General features: G+C 44.6%; 1 protein-coding gene across 10 annotated transcripts in view; it reads left to right on the top strand.

Moving 5' to 3' along the window:
- The window catches only part of TTLL10 (tubulin tyrosine ligase like 10), a 307,814-nt gene that overhangs the window by 213,745 nt on the left and 74,743 nt on the right, over positions 1 to 19,326 (top strand). For 3 of the 10 annotated variants that reach the window (XR_003852785.1, XR_003852782.1, XR_003852779.1), the window contains one exon: positions 10 to 135. Coding sequence is in view for 2 of the 10 variants with exons in the window: in XM_029578086.1 (XP_029433946.1) it covers positions 13 to 135; positions 7,779 to 7,817 (162 nt within the window). In the remaining 8 variants the exon portion in view is untranslated. The other 7 variants (XR_003852780.1, XR_003852781.1, XR_003852784.1 and 4 more) reach the window with 6 other exon arrangements.

The raw sequence follows: 19,326 nt of genomic DNA, 5'->3' as shown, positions 1-19,326 counted from the left end.
TTTCCAAAGTAGAGTCATTGGACCAGCAGAGAAAAGGTAGAGGCAGAGGGGAAGAGAGTGAAGCCAACCTGCATAAGCACATATAACCGACACTATGCCCTCAAGAAACTGTGTGGAAGGGCTTGTTCCTGGGAGGTAAGTCTTTGCGGGAAAGCAAGGCAGGGCTATGCATGTCCAACACTGTTTCCCCCTCTGCATGTTCAGCTCTCACACGGTTACTGCTCCTCATGATGGATTGTTGTTAACCAGACTTCCACTTTTCAGATTGCACTGTCCCCTGGCTTTCTTCAAGGACCACACAGTTTGGTTGCAGAGCATAGGGACAACAGTCCTGATTCTGTCCATCAGAAGCTAGGCTAGGATCCGTCATAAAATGGTACACACAAGATGTCCTAGATTGCAAGCCACACCCACCAACTGGTTTAATTTATTTATAAATAAATGCAGGCATCAGGACTCAGAGGTGAGGGAAATAGGTCAGATACTATTGACCAGAACTGGATTAGCAAGGATTATTTATTTATGTACAAAATGTGAACTTGCCTATCTGCAGTTCCAGGTGGTTTACAGAATACATGTAAAAATCTAAAAAAAAAACAAAACAGGAAACCTGGTAAAATCAATAACAATCATGAAATAATAAAACCATAATAACTTATACACATAAAATCAACAATATTACAAAGATCATATCTGAACACATCCTAAAACATAAAACAAGTTATATATAACAAACTAACAGTAAGCATCCGATCTACACCCTGCCGGGCCATAAACAAGGTAATTCTTAGCCAAATAGATCCAGAATCAAACCTTACTTTTGAAAACCTTTCTTCTGCTGAGCATCAGTTATAGGTATAATCATTACAATAGGCTTGTGTAAATAAAAAGGCCTTTAATTTCCTGCTAAAACCAGTCAACGATGGATCACTTTTCATCTCCTTCGGTAATGAATTCCAGGCTTCTGGCCCAGCAACCCCAGACCATTTGTGCTTTATAGATCAATATTAGAACCTTAAAAGTAATCCCAAACTGAATAAGAAGACTTGGAATAATATGTTCCTTGTAAACCGGGGTGATATGTATACTATACAGGAACCCCGGTATATAAATTCTTTAAATAAATAAATAAATAAATAAATGTAGGTCCTGTAATCAGTTGCATTTTACAGCAGTTGCAAAGATTTAATTGTAGAGAATGGCAAGCCTAACAGTAAAGCATTGCAGTAATCTAAGGGTTCCATTGCAAGAGCCTGAACCACTGTTTGCAAATCCTTAGTATCTAAAAAAGGTTTTAGGTTCCTTAAAGAAAGCAATTTCCCAAATGCATTTCCAACAACATTAACATGAGGTTGAATTGATAGAAAAGAATCTAATATTACGCTTGAGTTTTTTTGTTAATGCAGGGCAGGAGTGAGATGCGCTGGTAGACCTGTGTGTGAGGGTCTCAGGACTGGAAAAGCAGGGGGTGCTGCAAGGCAGGAGTGAGGTGCATTGGCAGAGCTGTGTGTGTGTGGGTCTCAGTACTGGAATAGCAGGGGGTGCTGCAAGGCAGGAATGAGGTGCATTGGCAGAGCTGTGTGTGGGGGTCTCAATACTGGAATAGCAGGGGGTGCTGCAGGGCAGGAGTGAGGAGCATTGGCAGAGCTGTGTGTGGGGGTCTCAGTACTGGAATAGCAGGGGGTGCTGCAAGGCAGGAGTGAGGTGCATTGGCAGAGCTGTGTGTGTGGGGGTCTTAGTACTGGAATAGCAGGGGGTGCTGCAAGGCAGGAGTGAGGTGCATTGGCAGAGCTGTGTGTGTGAGGGTCTCAGTACTGGAATAGCAGGGGGTGCTGCAGGCAGGAGTGAGGTGCATTGGCAGAGCTGTGTGTGGGGGTCTCAGTACTGGAATAGCAGGGGGTGCTGCAGGGCAGGAGTGAGGAGCATTGGCAGAGCTGTGTGTGTGAGGGTCTCAGTACTGGAATAGCAGGGGGTGCTGCAGGGCAGGAGTGAGGTGCATTGGCAGAGCTGGGGAGGGGATCTCAGTACTGGAATAGCAGGGGGTGCTGCAGGGCAGGAGTGAGGAGCATTGGCAGAGCTGTATGTAGGGGTCTCAGTACTGGAATAGCAGGGGGTGCTGCAGGGCAGGAGTGAGGTGCATTGGCAGAGCTGTATGTAGGGGTCTCAGTACTGGAATAGCAGGGGGTGCTGCAGGGCAGGAGTGAGGTGCATTGGCAGAGCTATGTGTGTGTGAGGGTCTCAGTATTGGAATAGCAGGGGGTGCTGCAGGGCAGGAATGAGGAGCATTGGTAGAGCTGTGTGTAGGGGTCTCAGTACTGGAATAGCAGGGGGTGCTGCAGGGCAGGAGTGAGGTGCATTGGCAGAGCTATGTGTGTGTGAGGGTCTCAGTATTGGAATAGCAGGGGTGCTGCAGGGCAGGAGTGAGGAGCATTGGCAGAGCTGTGTGTGTGAGGGTCTCAGTACTGGAATAGCAGGGGGTGCTGCAGGGCAGGAGTGAGGTGCATTGGCAGAGCTGTGTGTGTGTGAGGGTCTCAGTATTGGAATAGCAGGGGGTGCTGCAGGGCAGGAATGAGGAGCATTGGTAGAGCTGTGTGTGTGTGTGAGGGTCTCAGTATTGGAATAGCAGGGGGTGCTGCAGGGCAGGAGTGAGGAGCATTGGCAGAGCTGTGTGTAGGGGTCTCAGTACTGGAATAACAGGGGGTGCTGCAGGGCAGGAGTGAGGTGCATTGGCAGAGCTGTGTGTGGGGGTCTCAGTACTAGAATAGCAGGGATTGCTGCAGACCAGGAGTGAGGTGCATTGGCAGAGCTGTATGTAGGGGTCTCAGTACTGGAATAGCAGGGGGTGCTGCAGGGCAGGAGTGAGGTGCATTGGCAGAGCTATGTGTGTGTGAGGGTCTCAGTATTGGAATAGCAGGGGGTGCTGCAGGGCAGGAATGAGGAGCATTGGTAGAGCTGTGTGTAGGGGTCTCAGTACTGGAATAGCAGGGGGTGCTGCAGGGCAGGAGTGAGGTGCATTGGCAGAGCTATGTGTGTGTGAGGGTCTCAGTATTGGAATAGCAGGGGTGCTGCAGGGCAGGAGTGAGGAGCATTGGCAGAGCTGTGTGTGTGAGGGTCTCAGTACTGGAATAGCAGGGGGTGCTGCAGGGCAGGAGTGAGGTGCATTGGCAGAGCTGTGTGTGTGTGAGGGTCTCAGTATTGGAATAGCAGGGGGTGCTGCAGGGCAGGAATGAGGAGCATTGGTAGAGCTGTGTGTGTGTGTGAGGGTCTCAGTATTGGAATAGCAGGGGGTGCTGCAGGGCAGGAGTGAGGAGCATTGGCAGAGCTGTGTGTAGGGGTCTCAGTACTGGAATAACAGGGGGTGCTGCAGGGCAGGAGTGAGGTGCATTGGCAGAGCTGTGTGTGGGGGTCTCAGTACTAGAATAGCAGGGATTGCTGCAGACCAGGAGTGAGGTGCATTGGCAGAGCTGGGGGGGGGGGGGATCTCAATACTGGAATAGCAGGGGGTGCTGCAGGGAAAGAGCAAGGTGCATTGGGAGATTTGTGTATGGAGATCTTGGTACTGGAATAGCAAGGGGTGCTGCATAGCAGGAATGAGGTGCATTTGCACAGCTGTGAATGGATTAAAATGCAGCCTCCCTCTTGCTAGTACTATTAGTCTATAGTAGGCAATGAATAAAAAGGGAGAGCTGAGACTGGGAAGTTTGGAGTGGTGAGGAAAATTGTTATGATGATTATTGTATTGTATTTATTATTATATGTTATATACTGATTTTGTATTTATATACCAGTTTTGCTTTTGATTACTGATAGTATTTTAACATTTTTTGATTATAAACCATGTGGGGCAATCTTTCTAGACTGAAGGGGAGGGATATAAAGTGTATGCATGGGATGAGCACAGGAGATCTCTGAGGGGGTGGTAGGGATTGTAGAGCTGAGCAGTTGTGTGGAGGGGCAGACTCGATAGGCCGCATGGTCTTTTTCTGCCATCCTATTTCTATATTTACTAAGAAAGAGGCGATACAAGGGTTATAGCACCTCGCATCCTTTTTCAGTTCATTGGGGAATGGGGGGTTTACAATATGTCGATCACATTATCTGGAAACTCTCTGGATTTGACCCAGAGACTGCAGAATTCCAAAGGAATTGCTGGGTCTCCAAGCGTTAGTTTGGTAAGCCTGCTGCTTGAAGCAGCTTGTGTGGGTCCTGTTTTGGGTCACTCTCTCTCTCTCTCTCTCTACCAGGATCCAGGCATTGGATGGTATGTTTATTTGAACACTTGTTAAGCAAAAGGATAATAGCACAAAAGATAAATAGCAGCAAGCACTAGAGTTGATTGCAAGCAAATAATAATAACTACTAGAAAAGTATTAAAAGGTACATATAAAGATAGAAAATCTTAGGTTCCTAATCAAAGTTAAAATGGGCCCAAGGAATCCGTCTGCAGTCCCAGCTCCAGAAGTCTGACAAGTACCAATGACGCTGAGATCCTCTTTATCGGAGGAGTGAGACCCCCTCCCTTTCATTGCTCTTATCAAACCTTGGCACTGTTAGGTGTTTGCTCCCGTGCCTTACGACTCCCAGTTTTGTGTGTGATCTTGACTAACAGTTCTCGTGGGGTCAGAACCTAAGCATTTTTTAGTTTAAACATCTGCATAGCCCTTAGTAGCAATAATAACCAGAGACATCTAGAGAGGTCTCTCTAATCTTAAAATCATTTGCAGCAGACGTCACAGACATCTTCCTTCTCTGCGGCCTTTCTTTTACCTGACAATTCTTTGGCTAGCTGTGGCCAGCAATTAGACAAACCCCCAGAGTGGGCGTGTATGAGAGAGGAGAGGTTTGTGCGTCACCCCTCTCCCCCGCTAAGCTGTGACTGGAAGTCAAAAGTTACCAGATACTTGGATAACTTTCTCATTTTTCTGACCACCAATCGAACAGCTTCATGTGCATAAAATTTAAAACAAAAATATAAAAATTAAAATTATTATATGTTCAGATTGCAGAAAAATATTGTAATTATAACTGACCCTTGAATGTTTTGTGTGTGGTTAGTCACTGCTAAAGCTTTGACAGGCTACTGATGGGCCTCCGGACATATCTTCAGGCAGGAAACAGTGACATAGTTGAACCTCACAGGAAATGCCTGGTTTCACTGCAGAATTTTTTCACATCCTGTCACTTCGTCCTTCCACAGCCTTTGGGGCCGATGCAATATAGTGCGCTCAGCCAAGCGCATTGTTTAACCCGCTGTCGGACGCGGGTTAAATAGGCGCTAATCCACCCTTAGCGCCTATTTAACGCCCGTCCAACGCGGAGTGAATGAGTTAGCGTTCATCACATGCAAATGCATGTAAATAAGGCTATTACTCATTCACTCCAAATGCAAAAAAATAAATGTGCGTCTCAGTCGCACATTTATCGCTCAGCTATTAACGTCTGCTCCAGGCGGTGGGATCCATTGTCAGAGCAATTTCAACTTAGAACATAAGAACATAAGAACATGCCATACTGGGTCAGACCAAGGGTCCATCAAGCCCAGCATCCTGTTTCCAACAGTGGCCAATCCAGGCCATAAGAACCTGTCAAGTACCCAAAAACTAAGTCTATTCCATGTTACCATTGCTAATGGCAGTGGCTATTCTCTAAGTGAACTTAATAGCAGGTAATGGACTTCTCCTCCAAGAACTTATCCAATCCTTTTTTAAACACCGCTATACTAACTGCACTAACCACATCCTCAGGCAACAAATTCCAGAGTTTAATTGTGCATTGAGTGAAAAAGAACTTTCTCCGATTAGTCTTAAATGTGCCCCATGCTAACTTCATGGAGTGCCCCCTAGTCCTTCTATTATCTGAAAGAGTAAATAACCGATTCACATCTACTCATTCTAGACCTCTCATGATCTTAAACACCTCTATCATATCCCCCCTCAGTCGTCTCTTCTCCAAGCTGAACAGCCCTAACCTCTTCAGCCTTTCCTCATAGGGGAGCTGTTCCATCCCCTTTATCATTTTGGTCGCCCTTCTCTGTACCTTCTCCATCGCAATTATATCTTTTTTGAGATGCGGCGACCAGAATTGTACACAGTATTCAAGGTGCGGTCTCACCATGGAGCGATACAGAGGCATTATGACATTTTCCGTTCTATTAACCATTCCCTTTCTAATAATTCCCAACATTCTGTTTGCTTTTTTGACTGCTGCAGCACACTGAGCCGACAATTTCAATGTGTTATCCACTAGGGATGTGAATCGTTTTTTGACGATTTAAAATATCGTCCGATATATTTTAAATCGTCAAAAATCGTTAGAGCCGCGATACAATAACAATTCCCCCGATTTATCGTCAAAAAATCGTAAATCGGGGGAAGGGGGAGGGCGAAAAAACCGGCACACTAAAAAAACCCTAAAACCCACCCCGACCCTTTAAAATAAATCCCCCACCCTCCTGAACCCCCCCAAAATGCCTTAAATTACCTGGGGTCCAGAGGAAGGGTCCCGCTGTGATCTTCCACTCTCGGACCTCCGGTGCTTGTAGAAATGGCGCCGGCGCTACCTTTGGTTTTTCCGTACGGAAAAACGATTCGCGGCAGGAGATCGCTCCCGGACTCCCGCTGGACCCCCAGGGACTTTTGGCCAGCTTGGGGGGGCCTCCTGACCCCCACAAGACTTGCCAAAAGTCCAGCGGGGGTCCGGAACGACCTCCTGCAGTCGAATTGTGTTGTCTACGGCCGGCGCCATTTTGTGAAAGACATGAATATAAGCAAAGCGTTGTACTTCTCACCCAGCATCTTAAGGAAGAGGACAGTGTGAAACTCTGAGAGAGCCTGAGGAGATGATCATTGGGGGGAAGGGGTGTGAGAGGAGGGGATAGGACATTCTGCATTAGGGTTTTTTTTATTTATTTTAATTGTTGTACTAAACTGCTTTGAATCCCATGTTTTGGATAAAAAAGGTGCTATGGGGGAAAAAAGCAGATGAAAGCAGATGAAAGCAGATGAAAGCAATTGAAAGCAGATTTTTTATTGTAACTTTTCTTCTATGCACTTGTTATACTTTTGTAATGTATACTCTTACGTTTTAGCTATGTACGTTATAATGTATTGCTCACCCCTTGTTTTATGTAAACCGACATGATACGAACTTCCGTGAATGCCGGTATAGAAAAACACAAATAAATAAAATAAATAAAATAAAATGTATCCTTTTGCTTCTCAGTGGCAGATTCAGCAGCTTGGGTCACACTACATCTGCCCCTGGCTTACTCCCTCTTTAAAGAGTTCTGCTTTGCTTTTTATTTATTTTGTGGGGAATTTGTCTTGTGCTTTATTCAGCTTGAGGTCCATATTCAAAAGCATTTAGCCGGCTAACTGAAGATTTGGGCACCAATTCCAGCCAGGTAATAAGTTAGGAGGCTAGAATTTAGCTGGATAAGTTAGGGGCATAACTGGGAGATGAGTTAGCCGGCTAGCTCTGATATTCAGATTTACCCAGATGACTTAATCGGCGACGTCTGGTCATGCCAAAGAGCTGTCCTAAAGTTAGCCAGCTGCATTCAGTAGTGCAGCTGCACTTTGCTTCCAGATGAGTTTACCTCCTTGTTACTGTGAAAGGCTAATGGTTTTTCTTTTGGTGAACTGAAATTCTTCCAGCGAGAAGGAGAACTGCAGGCTCTGATGGTTTGCCCCTGCACTTATGAGAGAAAATTCTGCTATCTCCCCTCTTCCTTTTCTTCTGCAAAACTGATGACATTCTAAATGTTTCATTTTTTCTAGGCAGAAGTATCATGGGGCAAACCACGAGATGCTCTATAAATCATCTTCCACAGCTGGGAAGGTGAAAGCAGCAGCTGCCTTGCAGAAATGGTCCGAACATCATTGGTCTTCCTGCAGGGTTGCCATGTGGCTGTAAGTACTCGGTTGCTTCTTCTCCCTTACCTCCTGCTACTTCAAAGCCTTCTTACAGGGAGTTCCTCCTTTTCAATTTATTTGCGTGGAGGAAAATCCCAGCCACTACATGGATCAAGCACTGAGGACTGTCATGCTGTGCTAGCATTTATCAGTGAATTCATGCGTTTCATATGTACACACTGATTCAAGCATGTAACAAAAGTATCTATTCCAATAAACCAGCTACTGCAGCCTCGATTCTGGAAAATTCCTGACTATCTCTAGATATTTAGCCCGCAGCATCAGATAAGAACCATTGGATTCATTCGTTCCTGGTACACTGCTCATCTCTTCCTCTCACCTTTTTGCTACTCGGGATCCCTCTATGTTTATTCCGAGATTTCTTGATTTCCATTACTGTTTTAGTCTTCATCTCCGCCCCTGAGAATGCTATGCTATGCCGTTCTTTACTGTGCTGTGCTATGCTATAGTGTGCCGAGATGTGCGATGCTATGTTATGCTATTCTATAGTGTGATATGCTATGCCATATTGTTCTTTACTGTGCCGAGCTGTGCTATACTGATCTATAGTGTTCCGAGCTATGCTATACTGTTCTTTACTGTGCCGAGCTGTGCTATGCTGATCTATAGTGTTCCGAGCTGTGCCATGCTATACTGTTCTTTACTGTGCCGAGCTGTGCTATGCTGTTCTTTACTGTGCCGAGCTGTGCTATGCTGATCTATAGTGTTCCGAGCTGTGCCATGCTATACTGTTCTTTACTGTGCCGAGCTGTGCTAGGCTGATCTATAGTGTTCCGAGCTGTGCCATGCTATACTGTTCTTTACTGTGCCGAGCTGTGCCATGCTATGCTGTTCTTTACTGTGCCGAGCTGTGCTATGCTGATCTATAGTATTCCGAGCTATGCTATACTGTTCTTTACTGTGCCGAGCTGTGCTATGCTGATCTATAGTGTTCCGAGCTGTGCCATGCTATACTGTTCTTTACTGTGCCGAGCTGTGCCATGCTATGCTGTTCTTTACTGTGCCGAGCTGTGCTATGCTGATCTATAGTGTTCCGAGCTGTGCCATGCTATGCTGTTCTTTACTGTGCCGAGCTGTGCCATGCTGTTCTATAGTGTTCCGAGCTGTGCTATACTGTATTGTTCTTAACTGTGCTATGCTGATCTATAGTGTTCCGAGCTATGCTATACTGTTACTGTGCCGAGCTGTGCTATGCTGATCTATAGTGTTCCGAGCTGTGCCATGCTGTTCTATAGTGTTCCGAGCTGTGCCATGCTATGCTGTTCTTTACTGTGCCGAGCTGTGCTATGCTGATCTATAGTGTTCCGAGCTATGCTATACTGTTACTGTGCCGAGCTGTGCTATGCTGATCTATAGTGTTCCGAGCTGTGCCATGCTATACTGTTCTTTACTGTGCCGAACTGTGCTATGCTGTTCTATAGTGTTCCGAGCTGTGCTATACTGTATTGTTCTTTACTGTGCCGAGCTGTGCTATGCTGATCTATAGTGTTCCGAGCCGTGCTATACTGTATTGTTCTTTACTGTGCCGAGCTGTGCTATGCTGATCTATAGTGTTCCGAGCCGTGCTATACTGTATTGTTCTTTACTGTGCCGAGCTGTGCTATGCTGATCTATAGTGTTCCGAGCCGTGCTATACTGTATTGTTCTTTACTGTGCCGAGCTGTGCTATGCTGATCTATAGTGTTCCGAGCCGTGCTATACTGTATTGTTCTTTACTGTGCCGAGCTGTGCTATGCTGATCTATAGTGTTCCGAGCCGTGCTATACTGTACTGTTCTTTACTGTGCCGAGCTGTGCTATGCTGATCTATAGTGTTCCGAGCCGTGCTATACTGTACTGTTCTTTACTGTGCCGAGCTGTGCCATGCTGATCTATAGTGTTCCGAGCTGTGCTATACTGTATTGTTCTTTACTGTGCCGAGCTGTGCCATGCTGTTCTATAGTGTTCCGAGCTGTGCTATACTGTATTGTTCTTTACTGTGCCGAGCTGTGCTATGCTGAGCTGTGCTATACTGTATTGTTCTTTACTGTGCCGAGCTGTGCTATGCTATTCTATAGTGTTCTTTACTGTGCTATACTGTATTGTTCTTTACTGTGCCGAGCTGTGCTATGCTATTCTATAGTGTTCTTTACTGTGCTATACTGTATTGTTCTTTACTGTGCCGAGCTGTGTTATGCTGTTTTAGAGTGGTCCAAGCTGTGCTATTCTATTCCTATGCCTGTGCTATTCTATTGCATGCTGAGTTCTGCAATACTGTTCTATAGTGTAACCTGCTATGCTATATTTTTTAATGTGCTGATCTCTTATTCTGTAGTGTGCTGTGTTATGCTATACTATAGTTGGCCAATCTGTGATGTGCTATGCTGTGCCATGCTATACTGTTCTTTAATGTGCTGAGTTCTGCATAGTGACATATGGTATGCTATAATGTGCTGATCTATGCTATTCTATAGTGTGCTGTACTATAGTGTTCTTTGCCAAGCTGTGGCCAAACTGCTCAGGGATCCTGGCCACACCAAATGGTTCTAATTTTCACAAACATATTAGAGTTAAGAACAATCAGGTTGGCCCTAGCCCATTTTCAATCCCAGTTAAAGCGGTCCAGGTCCGCTCAGACAATGCCGCAGGGGGGGGAGGGGGGGCACAAAGAGCGCAGTCCTAGCGAGAGAGGCCCCCTCATCCTGGAGATGGAGCTCTCCCCAGTGCACATAGCAGGAGTGCACATTTCCTCTAGACCCGGGAGAATGGGAGCTGTCAGAGGAGATGTTCGAGCTCATAACCGGTGCACGGGGCACCCCACAGTGGGATTTAATGGTCAGGAAGATTTCTCAGCAGCCAGGCTGGGTGGTCCTGATAGCGCCAGACTGGCCAAGACATCCCTGGTACACAGATCTGATAAGACTGAAGAAAGCAAAGCTGATCTCATTCAAACAGCACTTTCCAGCAATATTAGTGGCAAATTCTGGAAAGAGAAGGTTTAACAGAAGAGGGTCCCTACTAAAGGCCAGAAAGAAGTCCACCTCCTTCCCATAAAGTCCCGTCTGGACAGTTCTCAAAGCCTGGTGTAAAAGCAGAGATTGCTTCAGTCCTGCAGTTACCCCACCGAGGGTGCAAGTGGCAGCGATGGTCATGCAGAGGAATCTCGGCGGCTGCTAACACAGACGTGGTCTGCTTTCTCAGGGGACTGGAGCAGGCGAGACCGCCATGGACCTGCTAGTCAGAGCGCCGTCTGAGACCATCAGGGAGGTTTCCTTGAAACCTAAAGTCGGCAATGTATTCGGCCAGAAGGACCTTGGAGTTGCAAGCGCTGTCATTTCCACCCCCGGGATGGCTGCACTTTCCATCTTTCTGTTTAAAATATGCACAATTAACTTATGTCCACTGTAATGTTAGAACATAATTGGACTGGGATTACTATGTCATTGTCCACGTGTAAAACAGCTGCTTAGTCTGTCGTCTATGTCTAGCCCCACCTCTCTGTATTTAGTTAATAAAATGAATGCATTAACAGTAAAACACAATGAAAACAGTTCACAACATAGCGTTCATGATTTAAAACAACAAACTACAAATCAAAATGCAAATAGATCATAAAAATAGAACAAAACAGATGACAAGTAAAATCTAAAATAACTACAGAACTGCCAGACAAAGACAGCTCCCTTCGGAACATAAGAACAGGCCATACTGGGTCAGACCAAGGGTCCAAGGGTCCATCAAGCCCAGTACTTGTATCTCTTGCAGGGGGAAGCTGCCACTGCTTGGGATCCATGCACTGGCCAGGTCTGCTCAGATGAATTGTTTGGAGTTTGAGATTGTGGGCGAGATAAGGAGCAGGCACCTGACCTACCCTCAGCCACTGCATGTACCACTTTGCTGAGAACCCGAAGTGACCCAGACTGGGTTCCAATGACCAGTGGTCTGACCCAGCATGGCATTTCTGCTGGAGAGGGAATGTTAATCAACCAATCTTTATCTTTATTTAAAATGTATATATCGCCTGTACCCTAGGCAATGTACAAAAGGATCCATAAGGAAACATGCATAAAAGTATATACATAAAATCAAATTCACAAATATTTGTACACTACCTGCAGGATTTTCCCAACCCACCGACAGGATATCAGGATAAATGCTAGTGTTTCTCTCTGAGCATTCCCTTGGGCGAAGATCTGCAAACAGTTATACCACTGGCAATAAGTGTACATTTATTTATTTATTTAAAATCTTTTCTATACCATCGCAACGGTTTACATGTAGGCACATAAATTAAAGTAGGTGAGATGTGTACTATAGTCCATTCTAACAGGTGCCACCATAGGTTCAGTTACAATATATTACATAATACAATCGATTGTTTGGTGAAACGGTCATGACCAGGTGTGCCTGTAAGGTACTATTCACAGATAAAATACATATTCTTTGTGTTTTACAGTTACGTTTGTTGTGAAATAGAGTTGTTAGACTATTTTAATGCACATTCTGAGAACAGTGCTGTGTGCTGGTGCTTTTCTGCCTCTTCTTGTATATTTTCTATTCTCCGGTCTCTGACCATATTTCCTGCTCACTGTGACTTGTCTCTATCACCTGCAGTGGGTAAGCAAAGGAAACTTCATCCTGTAAGAGGATAATGTGCCTTAAACACACCCGGGTCTGGTACAAATTCACCACTAGCATACCAGATCCTTGTGGATTTTCACACTCAGCATTACCTAAAACTGCTGGCGGACTTCCCTTTCTGAATGAAGACTTTGGGGCTATAGTTTCAGTAAGTTTACTTTCCATAGGCTCCCTTAAATCCAGGCATATTTTAAAGACCAAAATTCACTGAAGGCCCCTCCAACACCAGTTCAGATAAATTATCCACGCAACTGTGTTCCAGCCTGGACAAAACCCTCAGCCACGGAGTGCGCAGCCACCACCCACTGTGCCCGAGATGTGCAAGAAGACAGGAGCGTGTCCTCTCACTATCACCATGAATTCCCAGGCACAGCTTCTGAGGAGCTGGAAATGCAAGAAAGTCCCTCAAACGTGGTGGTGATTCCAGAGCAGTGACAGAAGTGTGGACATGTTCTCCCGCAGATGAGTGAGGAGCGATGGTCAGCAAAGGTTGCACTGACTCACAGTGCCGCTGGGCATTTTCAGCTCTACATAATGGGAATTTCAGACCACAGCCCTTTCAGTACCCAGAGGGTGCTTTCCAGTGGCGATGTGTCACCTTTCAACAGCACTGAATTTCTTCATTTTTTATTTGAACAGATAAAGATGAATTTCTGACTGTGGTAACTTGACTGCCAAAATTGTGCACCACTTTTTATGGTCTGCCCGAGAACACAGTATATAAAAGTTTTAAAATAAAAACTTTTATGGACTCCCCAGTTGGAAACACTACGTGAAAATCCTTCACAGTTTCTCACAGCACTAGAGATTGTAAATGCTATGAGGAAAGTACATTCACTTATTTGAAAACACTGGAACCATTTACAGCAGTGTTTAGCACTGAAAAGCTAGAGCCATCTGTGATGAACAAAATACTGGAGCTTATGTGAGCAGATTATCAAACAGAGCATCAGAGTCAACCAGGAAACTGTAAAATCTCTTAACCAAAACTGAAATGTGCTGTTGTGTGGTTTCTGAACATTTCCTGTTATTGCAAACTCTCCTGGGTGTAACATGGATTCATTTCATCCACTGGTGCTGAGAGTGTGAATGAGCTACAGCTCTGCTGTGCAGTGCTAGCTCATGTCACAAACATGAACCAAGGCATCAGCGTTCGGGCTAGTGCTCTTACTTCCTTCACCCAGCCCTCTCTCTCCTCATAGCCCATGCCCAGCGCATGCAAACGCTTCTCCTTCCTTCTATTGATTTACATTCACTGGAAGTCTTTAGGTTTGTGAAGGAAGCCCTCTTCCTCACTGCAGAGCTTGGATATATATATTTTAAAGAATATTTCTCAGAGCTTTCCTCAGTGTCTCCCCTATAGCAGCATTTGGGAGAACTTACCTTAATATTTCTGAACTCAGAGGCAATGCTCAAGCAGCAATAGGCAGGCCTCTGTAACATAAGAGGTAGGAAATCGGATTCAGCCAACAAAGGTCTGATTTTTAGTTTCAAAGCAATCTCAGAATATCTCTGGGTAGAAAGTAAGTTTAAGGCCTACTGTGCTGGCTGACAAAAAGCCCTCTAGCTGCAATGGTCAGTACCACAGACTGCGAGTTTTGATTACGTGGTAAATAGGGCCCAAACGAGAGAGTTAAAGGTCTTTCATGCCATGAAATGATTAAAGGCAGAATGAAGGTCGCAGCGGTTTCTGAAAGTCACCTGCTTTTTCCCCTCTAACAAGTTCCCGTTATCAGGCTCTCCCTGCTTTTCCAAATCAGTCATGGTCAGAGGAAGAATCAAGCCAAGTCACTGACCCTTTCTCAGTAAGATAAAGGAAAGTGAAAGAATGATTCTTCAGGTAAAATAAGACTGAAGGGATCCCCAAACCCCAAATTCCTTCCCCCTGCATTCTGAAAGAGCGAGAATGCAGCAAAAAAGCTGGGACCCAAAATATCTTGAAAATAAACTTCACATTTTTCCTAAATAACTAAGAGGTAGAGCACATCTATCTATCTATCTATCTATCTATCTATTTATTTATTTATTTATTATACCAACCTTCATGACATGGATCATGTCAAATCGGTTTACAAGGAACCTGGGAGTTAACATTCATTAACAACCAATTAACAAGAGGTCATTAACAAGAGGCAAAGTTACATTTAACAAGGTGGCGCAAACTTGGAATCTGAAGAAGGAATCAAGGAAAGAGGAAGAGAGAAAAATAACAATTATGGATAGACATTCTAGACTAGGGGTAAGAAACAGAGCCCTGTTCCTAAATAACTAAGAGGCAGAGCACATTCTAGACTAGGGGTAAGAAACAGAGCCCTGTTCCTAAATAACTAAGAGGGAGAGCACATTCTTGACTAGGGGTATGAAACAGAGCCCTGTTCCTAAATAACTAAGAGGCAGAGCACATTCTAGACTAGGGGTAAGAAACAGAGCCCTGTTCCTAAATAACTAAGAGGGAGAGCACATTCTTGACTAGGGGTATGAAACAGAGCCCTGTTCCGAAATAACTAAGAGGCAGAGCACATTCTAGACTAGGGGTAAGAAACAGAGCCCTGTTCCTAAATAACTAAGAGGTAGAGCCCATTCTAGACTAGGGGTAAGAAACAGAGCCCTGTTCCTAAATAACTAAGAGGGAGAGCCCATTCTAGACTAGGGGTAAGAAACAGAGCCCTGTTCCTAAATAACTAAGCAGTAGAGCACATTCTAGACTAGGGGTAAGAACAGAGCCCTGCTGCAGCAGTCAAAAAAGCAAATAGAATGTTAGGAATTATTAGGAAGGGAATGGTTAATAGAACGGAAAATGTTATAATGCCTCTGTATCGCTCCATGGTGAGACCGCACCTTGAATACTGTGTACAATTCTGGTCGCCGCATCTCAAAAAAGATATAGTTGCGATGGAGAAGGTACAGAGAAGGGCAACCAAAATGATAAAGGGGATGGAACAGCTCCCCTATGAGGAAAGGCTGAAGAGGTTAGGGCTGTTCAGCTCGGAGAAGAGACGGCTGAGGGGGGATATGAAAGAGGTCTTTAAGATCATGAGAGGTCTTGAACGGGTAGATGTGACTCGGTTATTTACACTTTCGAATAATAGAAGGACTAGGGGGCATTCCATGAAGTTAGCAAGTAACACATTTAAGACTAATCGGAGAAAATTCTTTTTCACTCAACGCACAATAAAGCTCTGGAATTTGTTGCCAGAGAAGGTAGTTAGTGCAGTTAGTGTAGCTGGGTTCAAAAAAGGTTTGGATAAGTTCTTGGAGGAGAAGTCCATTAATGGCTATTAATCAATTATACTTAGGGAATAGCCACTGCTATTAATTGCATCAGTAGCATGGGTTCTTCTTAGTGTTTGGGTAATTGCCAGGTACTTGTGGCCTGGTTTTTGGCCTCTGTTGGAAACAGGATGCTGGGCTTGATGGACCCTTGGTCTGTCCCAGCATGGCAATTTCTTATGTTCTTATGTTCTTAAGCAGTAGAGCACATTCTAGACTAGGGGTACAAAACAGAGCCCTGTTCCTAAATAACTAGGAGGGAGAGCCCATTCTAGACTAGGGGTAAGAAACAGAGCCCTGTTCCTAAATAACTAAGAGGCAGAGCACATTCTAGACTAGGGGTAAGAAACAGAGCCCTGTTCCTAAATGACTAAGAGGCAGAGCACATTCTAGACTAGGGGTAAGAAACAGAGCCCTGTTCCTAAATAACTAAGAGGGAGAGCCCATTCTAGACTAGGGGTAAGAAACAGAGCCCTGTTCCAGCCATGCAAATTGGTTCCCCCCCCCCCCCCCCCCACCATCTATCTACCTCTCCCTCTCTCCACACCCTGCTACCCAATCACACTGCCAACCAGGGTCAATCACACACACAGATTTTTAGAGTGCAGAAACTTTATTGGCACACACTTTCTCACCGACATACACACTGACATTCCCATGCACACTGCGGGAAAGACACAAAGTGTGTAAATAGGGGGCTGTGTGTGCGTTTGTGCTCACGAGTGCCCCCCGTCCCAACCCTGCCACTTCATGGTGCTGGCAGCCCTTCCCCAATCCCAGTTTCCAGGAGACTTCCTGGTTCCATAGCCAGCTGCTCCTCGCAAAACAGAAGACTCCCCAACACTGCCTGGCACTTCCTCCTAGCTTACCCCTCTTCTCCCTGTGCCTGTAGCCTGCCTCCACGTCTCCACCACTCCAGTGCTACGCAGTCTGCTGTTTTTATGATTCCCCAGACTCTGCTCTGGGGAATCATAAAAGGGGATCATAGGGGAGGGGGGACCAGAAGTGATCCGTACTATTGCCTGGGCTTATAAAAACAGGAAATTAAACCCTGGCTGAGACTGGGGAGAGTCACTAACCCAAAGCAGCACAGCTCCAGGTGGAATCCTGCTTTCGTTTGTGGAACCAGTGCAGCCAGAGCTGGTGCAAGGATATGAGGTGCCTTAGACGAACCTTACAGCCGTGAACACACTCTAGGCTCTGTCCTCCCCCCAAACAATTAAAATTTATGTATTTATAGCAACAGAGTTTAAAGAAAAAAAAACATTCAAAATATGAAGTCTTCTAAAGGTAAAATTAATCACTTACAATCTGTATATTATTTACATGCACTGCTGTAGTATCAACCAGAAAACTCTGCAAAGACAGACACCTGCAACCATTGGGTATTAGGCCTATTGTAAGGTGTATTGAATTGCAGGCTCAGTGCTCATAGAGCTTTAAGTAAACAATTACAATATAGTAAACCTTCCATACAACAACAGCACTAACTGCCAGCACTCAAACAGAAACAACCCTATTTATGAGAAGGCAATACTGCGACTATTACACCAGGCTCTAACACCCCAACACACCTACTATTAGGAAAACAAAACAAGCCAAGCTGTTATAGTTCCCCACACAGAAACTACAAGATAGAATACCTCACCTTGGTCATTCATGCAGAGCACAGAACTACCCTCACTAAATACAGAATAAAGAGACAAACAGTAATAAGCCAGACTCTGTATGTAGTGCAACAATGGAAAAAACAGAATCGCCACCATTCCTCATAAACATCAAATAAAATCAAGAAATATAAAACATCATAATAGTAAAACCATACTTCTAAGGAACAGAGAAGGGCAACCAAAATGATAAAGGGGATGGAACAGCTCCCCTATGAGGAAAGGCTGAAGAGGTTGAGGCTGTTCAGCTTGGAGAAGAGACGGTTGAGGGGGGATATGATAGAGGTCTTTAAGATCATGAGAGGTATTGAACGAGTAGATGTGACTCGGTTATTTACACTTTCGAATAATAGAAGGACTAGGGGGCATTCCATGAAGTTAGCAAGTAGGACATTTAAGACTAATCGGAGAAAATTCTTTTTCACTCAACGCAAATAAAGCTCTGGAATCTGTTGCCAGAGGATGTGGTTAGGGTAGTTAGTGTAGCTGGGTTCAAAAAAGGTTTGGATAAGTTCTTGAAGGAGAAGCCCATTAACTGCTATTAATCAGGTTTCCTTAGGGAATAGCCACTGCTATTAATTGCATCAGTAGCATGGGATCTTCTTAGTGTTTGGGTAATTGCCAGGTTCTTATGGCCTGGATTGGCCACTGTTGGAAACAGGATGCTGGGCTTGATGGACCCTTGGTCTGACCCAGTATGGCAATTTCTTATGTTCTTATGTAACAAAATGTTTCAAAGCAACTGATGAATAGAACATCCAGTTATTAAAAATAACATTGTATTTTTTTAATTCCCCAAGCATAAATAAAATATTTCAAAACAGCAATCACATCAGATAACAACCAATAATTAAAACTAAGGCTAAAAGAAATCCCTTGCTCTCCAAACCTGGGCACTTTAGATTAGTCATGGATTAGTCAGGGGTGGGAGGTGTGCATAATCCTCTCTCATATCCACTCATGTTCATTCTCACACAAACTCCCTTATATTCTCTCACACACATACTCACTGTGTCACACCCTCTCTCACACACATGCTCAATGACTCACTCTTGCTCATACATGCCCACTGGCTTAAATAGTCCTCTTGCTCACACATGCTCATTTGCTCACTCTCTGTGTCTTACCCACATGCTCTGGAAACCACAAGCCCAACTGTATTATGTAGTGCAACAATGAAAAAACATTCATTCCTCACAAAACATCAAACAATAATATGTGAAAAGTGTTGATGAACATCCAATAATTAAAAAAAAAATTCAGATTTTTCTAACCTTTCCCAAACACTAAATATTTCAAAACAGCAAACACATAAAACAATTTAAAATAGGATTAATAAATCTCCAGCTCTCTATACCTGGATTTTTTAATTTTCAGTCATGCAGAGCTTGTTGTGGATTGGCAGGAGGGAGGCACCACAGACGTTATCCTTTCTCCCCCACTCACATGCAGACATATTTGCTGTCACGCACAGGCTCTCTCTCTTATGCATAACATTGCTCTCTGCTTCAGCGACGAGGGGAAGGGGAATTGGAGTCAGACAACAACCAACTCGGGCCTTGACTTTTATGGTCTGGAGTATAGATACGCAGACATAAGGGAAAAAAACACAGGACTGCTTCTACGGCCAAGTCCATAAGCAAAGCACGTCAAGCAGCACTCTCTGCGTTTTCAAGAAGGCTCCTCACACATTAAAAATGTTGCTAGCAGAAATAGTTAATGGGTTATCATAAGACTTAGGGATAAGTACATGGAACAGCAGCTGCTATCCTTAAAAGAAACAAGGGGATAACCTGCATGGCATGGCCAATACTAGAATAAGAAGCTTGCTGGGCT

This window comes from Rhinatrema bivittatum, chromosome 15 (genome assembly GCF_901001135.1).
Source record: "Rhinatrema bivittatum chromosome 15, aRhiBiv1.1, whole genome shotgun sequence".
Lineage (NCBI taxonomy): Eukaryota > Metazoa > Chordata > Amphibia > Gymnophiona > Rhinatrematidae > Rhinatrema > Rhinatrema bivittatum.
The sequence above is the reverse complement of the archived record's forward strand: the minus strand, read 5'-3'. Positions and strand labels throughout refer to the sequence as shown.